Raw genomic sequence first — 8,804 nt, forward strand, 5'->3', positions numbered from 1 at the left:
CAACAATTCTGAAGTCCATTATAATTCTGTCACAGTCAATCGAGCAGACGAGAATACAATAAATAATTAATAATTGTGACGTAATAACACGATTGTCAACAAATGATGACAGGTATTTTGTTGTGCACAGTTAGCGCAAGTGTGTAGGATCGCATTTTCCATTAGAATATGATTAATTATGGAACATCATTGAAATATATACAACAATTTTGATAACGGTTTCAAAATATTTAACAATAAATTTTCATGTTTGGTAATCGTTCACCGACTACGACAGTCTTGTGTGACAAAACTGTTAACAAATTTGCGGGCGGATGAATACATCGCTGTGTGAAATTTCCGCGAAAATTCACGTAAATGTGCAAGACAGATCGGGCGAGATAGACAATTCTAATATGGGATATCCCTGTCTGAGGTGCGAGAAATATTGATCGTGTTCAACTTGAACTTCCGATTGTGTCACGAGGGGAAATATCAGTATTCTATTTAAAGAGTAATATTGTAATGGTCTTCGCCCCTAGCTCAACCCTTTACATAGAGAGCACGACTATTTTAAACTGTCACTAATTGCTAATGACAAGCCCCCAGTAAATTATATGGTATTTCCAAATTAAGTTCAGTATGACTGACTAGATTTCAGTACTTATACGAAGAAATTGAAAGAACAGGATACGTTTACGCACACCTTTACGGTTACCGTTTATTAAGGAAATCCAATATCAAATTATACAGAGACATATACAGCAATTCTACAGACTCTCTCCAAATTCTCTCATAAACATGATATACAATAAATGTAGTCCTATGTCTGAACCCTGGATACCAGAGCTTTCTAATATATGTAGGGACAATATATCGAAAGAAATTGCAATTTGCAATGAATAATATGAAATGCTAACTCTATATGAAATATAGTAGGGCAAGCAAATGGATAAAACTAAGATCCAGAAATGATTAAAGTCAAACTCAAAAGTCTGGAGCTCAAAAAGTACGCTTAGATAGAAAATGTTAACTTTCTTCAACAGATGTAAATATTACTAATGCCCCGTTCATTCCAATATCCTATTCTAAGAGTTGCTTCCCTTATTCTATACACCCAAGCATACTGACAGCTTCACGGTTTTGGAACGATTCAAAAGTGTAGCAGCCGCCAGCAGCTCTAAAACCAACCACCCAAATGAAAGTCCGACGGCAACTGATTTCCAAACTCCCCAAGGAATTCCTACGTCCCACGTAGGAAAACGCTAGCATCAACGGGGCAACGCACGAGCTCAACCGGGCAACACCCGTTCCCAAGCCGACTCCGAAGAGGTAATGGCGCCACATCCGTTGCTCGCAAAGGAGTTTCCGCTGAACTCTAGGAAACACGACGATCTACATTGGAACTTGTATGAAAAATAGTTATCAAATCAACATTAATATATAGAAGTATTTCATATTATTCACATCTACACACTTTTTCGTACCGTCATTCACTCTCTGACTCGTAATCCAATATTTCCAACGCATCCAATATTTCCAACGATTCCAGTCTTTCCAATACCTCCAATACACAACGGAATAATCATGCAATTGACCGCAACTGACACAGTTCAAGAGGTCACAAGAGTTAACAAAATGGCGACGTCCATACACACCCGTAGGGTCCACGCTCTCTGCCAAAACATTACCTTATTCGCTCTCTCCAGATGGTTCTTACACTGGACTAACGGGTAACCAAGATAATAGAGGTATTTACATTTGAATGCAAACCGTATTGGACATTGGAAAACGCTTGAAGAAGAGTAAATATCGTTTAAATGGACATTGTGTTTATATTTACAACATTTTAAAACTACTGTCATACTAGAGTCAGTGGCTATTACTGAACAATCATTAAAATGGCGTGCTTCATGACAAACAATCCAGTAAAATACCACATTTTTGAATACAGCACATTATAGTGTTCCATTCAATATCGTCTTTATCAGTTATGTGTTTTGATTGTCAACTGAAACTGAATATGTATTATTCAGCACAGGTCAATCAACACATCGTCGAAACATATGTCTGACCTTTTCCCGGCACCACGTACTCCTGTGATGACTATCAATGCATCAAATGTGAGGGCGTTAACGACAGTTGACCAATAGTTCCATTCAAATCCCTGCGAACCATATGCGACGAGCATTTGTGTTTTAAGTGTTCCAGATTGATCCTGCAATACATTACAACAATAAATGTCTTACAAGGAAAAAAGGCTAAGAAAGAGAGAGTGTTTTAAAAAGAAAACAAAGAATACAAATGGTTCAAATATGTCCATGTTTTATCCCAAACCATAATTCGAAAAATATAAAACAAATTATAATATCAATGATAATAATACAACGTCATTTAAATCCTCAGAAATACTGAAGGGCACATTCAATAACAGGATATAAACAAAAATGTAAACCATGTTAGTCTAAATTGGCTTATTCCATCTTTCGTTGTCACGTGACCAATACCAACCATGTAAGTATGAATAGAAACCGCTGTGGAAATGTGCTTTCTAATGTATAACACGGATGTATCAGACATTACACGCAAAATTTCTAGCAAAAGAGAGTGGAGAACTCCTTGACATTAAATTTAACTCAAGCCAGATTTAATATTGAAGAGGTGTTGTAATCGTTTTTACTTACACTGATCTCTATCGACAGATTCCCCATGCCTTGCCCATACATGTGATACCAAAGTCCAACGCATATCTGTTCACCAGCCGGAAACGGGTTTGAGGTGACCATTTTAAAAACGCTTCCATGGTATGTATCAGATGCTTCGAGGTAGTAGTAATAGCCGTTACCTAAATGTGTATAAACATTAGTTCAAGTAGAATTATGTTCACATCATACCTTGTTTTAGGCAATGCCATATCTACAACAGGTCAAGGCATTTTATGCAACTGTATATTAATCAGCATTGCATTCGTCCGAAAGGAATATAATTAACGACATTTTATTGAATCTTAAGTTTCAATCACAATACGTATGTATAGTTTAATTTTGGTCATACGTTCTCTATTTTGATATACCAAACGTCGATATAATAAGGAACAGATGGGTTTATAGGTACTACTTGCATCAGATTTTTATAGTTCATTAAACAATCCGGGATGAAAACATTCCGTGCAATTGATCGTTTCCACAGAATAAATTAGTAAATATCTGAAAACCTGAAAATTTGATGGAATAGTAGCATGATGTTTTGAAATATGAACGGTTGTACATATATGTAAACAAATGTATGAATGAAAATAACAAGAAAATAGCAATGCATTTTATATAAATGCTCCATAGTTAGGGTTAGTAATCATAATGTTCTTATATAATAAACATGTCCGGGGAAAGGGTGTTCAGGTTTGATAGAATGATATTTTGAATTCTTTAAAATCAACATCCAACATCTGCAGAATAGTATTGAAACATTAATGTATCCATGCTTTAGTAGTATTTAAGGATGGCAGTCAAAATGTTGGATACTTATTTTGTTGCGCAGCAAAAAGAACCAGTGTACTGCGCTGTAGCGTACCAATATCTGAAAACAACCCAATATGTGAAAACAGGAAAAACTATCTTGAATTCATTAATAACTGTGTTTAAATTACTTATTATGGAAACTAACTCTAATGTGAACCATCCAAACTAATTAAATCCACTAATAAGCAAAAACAATATTAAGATTTTTTTTTTAATTTTCACGAATTGGGTTGCACATGATAGGACAAATCATATCAATCCAGTATGTGAAAACATGAAAAAAATCTTGATAAGTAATCTGAACAGTAATTTATGAATTCAATACAGTTTTTCCTGTTTTTAAATATTGGGTTGTTTTCACATATTGGCACGCTACACTGTGCTGCATTTGTACTACAATATAGAAGCATGATGAACTAATACTGGTTTTATTGATCATGTGGAAATTGTCAATTTCACGTAATGTTTTTAAGACTGTGTGCATATGTAAAAGGTTAAAATTGTGTGATACATTATTTATAATGCACAATACATCTCCAGCACACACACAGGCATAAACACATATGGATATATTAGCCAGGTGGCATATGACTAGCAGTGATCACATGCTTAGGCAGGTCCTGTGAATTCCTCAAAATAGTATTGATTAATGTACATGCTAAATTTATGTATTGTATCAATTGTATATCTATGTACTGCAACACACTTTAGAGTGACTTATTCTAGTTAGATAGGGTGATATATATTGTATTTATTGTATCAATTGTATTCCTATGTACTGCAACACACTTTAGAGTGGCTTATTCTAGTTAGATAGGGTGCTGTATATTGTATTTATTGTATCAATTGTATTCCTATGTACTGCAATACACTTTAGAGCGGCTTATTCTAGTTAGATAGGGTGCTGTATATTGCATTTATTGTATCAATTGTATACCTATGTACTGCCATATACTTTAGAGTGGCTTATTCTAGTTATATAGGGTGCTATATATTATATTTATTGTATCAATTGTATACCTATGTACTGCCATACACTTTAGAGTGGTTTATTCTAGTTATATAGGGTGCTGTACATTGTATTTATTGTATCAATTGTATCCCTATGTACTGCCATATACTTTAGAGTGGCTTATTCTAGTTATATAGGGTGCTGTATATTGTATTTATTGTATCAATTGTATCCCTATGTACTGCCATATACTTTAGAGTGGCTTATTCTAGTTAGATAGGGTGCTGTATATTGTATTTATTGTATCAATTGTATCCCTATGTACTGCCATATACTTTAGAGTGGCTTATTCTAGCTAGATAGGGTGCTGTATCAAATGCTGTATATTATTTTCATGATATCGTAGGAAGTACAGTATTTTTTTTTTTTATGTTATTTATTGATTCCTTGTTCAGTCAAACATGAACGGCTTAATGATATCAGTATCGCTGCCAGAAACTGTATCTATACACTCGAATAACTTTGATAAATTCTTTCTGAAAAGAAAACATAACCTTGCACTTTTATGAAACAAAATAGAGATTAAATATAAAAAAATATCAACTACGGTGTTATGATTCAAACAAATTCAGCGGGTGTAGTCCGAGATTCGCAACATGAACTTCATATTGTTATACTTCTATCTTACCGAATGAGCTACCTGGTAGTTAGAATCTGGCAAAATTGTGCTGCAGTTACGCTCAAGTCGCTTTTAAGGAATATACATGCATGGAAAGTTCAGGAACCTTTGTTGATGTTGAAAGTAAATTAGCACTGTCATCAATACTGCAAAGTCAATTACTCGCCTTTGTGATTTTTTGGAATTTATTTGAAAAGCTTTAGTAAACATTAATTGCTATGCAATAACACAAATATTGGAAATCGTTATTGCCTAGCATTGACACGAAGTTATTTTCGTGTTGAAGAATGAGTTTATCATAAGGAACGAGAATGAATATTTAAACACCTTAAATATATGTTCAACTCTTTTAACACTAACAACATGATCGATATCTTCACCTAACGGTTTGGTCCAATCCTATATGTATTTTTTGACAAGTTTCGAAAAATATTTTAAAGTTTATTTGCAAATTACAAATTCGAACCAGCGCCATTATAAATAACGGAGCATTTACACAGAGGCCACTGAGAACGTACATGAAGAAAAGGACCAGACGCCCCGGTAGAGTAGGCGTCTTCTGTATCACTGACGATACATGCCATGTAGATCGAAGTCAATCTTGTAAATGTGACGTCATCAGAGTAAGATATGGGGTAGTAACTTTGATACCACAAGATACACTTTTATCACATAGTGTACTGTGTTATCCAGTGAATCATATTAACAAATATGGCATGGGTATATAATATACCCATGTCATATTATTTTGCTTGATAACCCATATAACATGACCTATCAGATCAGCCCTGTGATTAATTAAAAGTTTCAATTGCTTCAATTAAAATCTCAATTCAATCTCAAACAAAATTAAATTTCATGAAAGATCCAATATATATAAGCATTACATTAACTTAAAAATATAATCTAAAGAATATACAATGCTGTGTTATATTTGCTTCTACCTAAACAATGTATTTATAATCTCTGACTTTACTGTAAAGTCGGTTTATTCATTAAGTCGGTTAAATCGATGGCAGTGTGTTTGGAAATAAAGATAACCCTGTAAGCTGAAGTCATGTGACAGAATGTGATTAAGTTATGATAGTATAATCAGTTTCGTATAATAGAACACCAACACTATTGAAGTTAAAAGCCTTACTTATTGACATAATCACACCTAACTCTAAATCAACGTTGCTTTCATCAATGATTGATACCAGTAAAATACATACCTATAGATATTACACGTTTTGCATATCACAAAGAATATACCTTTAGTATGAAAGTTCCACGACTGATCGTCAGAGGTGGACAATTTTTAAAGTATACTTTGTTTGTATTTAAATGATAACGCGATTCCACCATCGTTTTTTTTCAAAATATACATCAACCTGTAGCTTCTTTTGGATTTCACTGACGTCAATTTCTTAACCTCTTAGTCACTTGCAAATTGTTCGTGCGAATTATAGTCTTGTACTCTAAATACTAATTTTGCTCTGCGTCATGATTTTAAGGGAAATGACACTCAGTAATTAGTTCATGCAAAAGAATTTAAATTGCATTTTCTGTTTTTCATTTCATATAGAGGATCTTAAACTTTATGTATCAGATAACATTTATAATTTGAAAAAAATATCCAAACACAATTATGTGTTCTCAGCTGACTGTACAGTTAAAACCAAAGTACTCTAATCATAGTAATGTCATTCCGCACAGCGCAAAGTAGTTCCAGAGTTTGTTTTCTTTTAATGCATAGTGATAAGTTTTTAATGCGATGAAAATAATGCGTTGAAGATAACAAAATTACCATTTCAAATTCATTTAATAAAACGTCGAATCAGATTTTTCTATTATTAATATCCAATTAATATGCATGTGTTCATGCTTCTGATATACTTTGAAAAGATGAAAATGATACATACGACTTCTAACCTATACGATAAGCAATGGTAACCTGACTTTCATGTTTAAAAAGCACTTCAAATTGATCTACAGTAAGTACCCATACGGGACACATCAAATGTTCACCCAAATCAAACAAGAAAGACATTGGAAAAATCATCCATAATATCGTACCTCTAAAGGTAGAAGGTATTCAAGGAAAACAAATACGTTAACACTCTCACGTGGTCTTACTTACCTGTAGTATGGTCAGTGTTGCATCCAGTATTGTTAGAAGGAGTAGAATTGCTCCATTTGGTAAAATGTAGAGCATCACTAGCATCTTCCAAATAAGGACATGGCTCCTCAAAAGTACACATTCTTCTGGCTGAAATAATTATATAAACACATTTAAATACATTTTCTCTATCAGTCATTGTTTTTCTCTTTAAAACAAATCCTGATTCACAGCTGTATGCCGTTTATACAATCAACTGAAATATTCAAACTTTCAATTAACAAATTTTATAGGAGCAATCTCGTGTTTGTCTTACGTTTATCTGCACCAGAATCTTGCAATAAACAGAAGATAGCTAACGGTGTCTCATTGATTATTAGATATACTACATTAATTAGAAATGTATTATACTAACTTACCACAGAGAGGCCGATCATGTTCCCAGCGTCCATCAGCAAGGCAGATCCTACTGCTATTCCCCTTCGTATACTCAGAGGTACAAACATAGGGGAAAGTTTCACCGGCTTTGAAATACAGTTCACTGTCATCTACGTCATTTAACATCCTTTCCTTTTCAACAGGTGGTAAGTGAATGCCACATTCTGAAAATCCGTCATTAGTTTGCAGTAATTATCAACAATAATTATTTGTCAATTTTATTATATACAGAAAAAAAGAGATGTTATAATTATAATAATAATTATAATAATAATTGGAGGTTCTTATATACCGCTTTATCACAACCTAATTCGTAGGTCGTCTCAAAGCGGTTCACAAATTATTATCCGTGGTTATAGGGTCTTTGCAAACAGCCAATACCTTTCTCAACTCCCTGGGGAGCATACAGCCGTAGCAGCCATTTCGGCGCTAACAGCTAGCATTCAACAATGCTAGCACTGCCCAACCACGTACTCATTTACAGCTGAGAAGACTGGAACAATCGGAGTAAAGTATCTTGCTCAAAGATACAGCATATTGTCATTGCCTTCGGTCAGGAGCCCGGCGTCCTACCACTGAACTACCGTGCCTCCTTAGCCTGTGGAAATGTTCGCTTTGAGGCTCTGTACACTCATCGTGGTATGGACATTTTAGAGTTGACAATGATTCTAAAATATATATATTGTGTATATCCATAATCTTTACGATCCACAAATAAATATTCATGGTTGGATGCTCTAGCGCTTATTTAGTCATCGAGAAAAACGCGAGCAACCGTTAAATAACCAACTTTAACAGTATTCAAATTTATTACATGTGAGAAACACATTTATTTTGTTCAATTTCAATTTCAATAAATTGTATTGTCAAAGGACAAATGGATTGGCCTATTTAATTTATAATTTGAATTTATTTTGATACCGAAAAGACATATAACACACACATATATAAATATATACATATTATGAAGAGAAAATAAAATTATTTGTTGATGGAGCTGCATGTATAAAAAAAAATGATGGGATTAAATTACCGCACCCAACAGATACATGCCATAACTTTGTTGAACAAAACATAATAAAACAGACAAACGGGAAAAAATGCAAAAGGGCATGACTGGGATTTGAACCTATGACC

At 33.9% G+C, this 8,804-nt stretch overlaps 1 protein-coding gene across 1 annotated transcript in view; it reads right to left on the bottom strand.

Annotated features, from left to right (window-relative positions):
- Positions 1–679: 679 nt before the first annotated feature.
- Positions 680–8,804, bottom strand: part of LOC110445023 (MAM and LDL-receptor class A domain-containing protein 1-like) — a 10,662-nt gene continuing 2,537 nt past the window's right edge. Inside the window, exons 3-6 of the mRNA XM_021489386.1 lie at positions 7,649–7,831; positions 7,251–7,379; positions 2,664–2,824; positions 680–2,197 (exon numbers count right to left, since the gene is read on the bottom strand). Of these exons, the coding sequence (XP_021345061.1) occupies positions 2,012–2,197; positions 2,664–2,824; positions 7,251–7,379; positions 7,649–7,831 (659 nt within the window). The 3' untranslated portion in view covers positions 680–2,011. The remainder of the gene's footprint in view (positions 2,198–2,663; positions 2,825–7,250; positions 7,380–7,648; positions 7,832–8,804) is intronic.

The sequence above is a fragment of the Mizuhopecten yessoensis genome, unplaced genomic scaffold, assembly GCF_002113885.1.
Source record: "Mizuhopecten yessoensis strain PY_sf001 unplaced genomic scaffold, ASM211388v2 scaffold2073, whole genome shotgun sequence".
In the NCBI taxonomy this organism is placed as follows: Eukaryota; Metazoa; Mollusca; class Bivalvia; order Pectinida; family Pectinidae; genus Mizuhopecten; species Mizuhopecten yessoensis.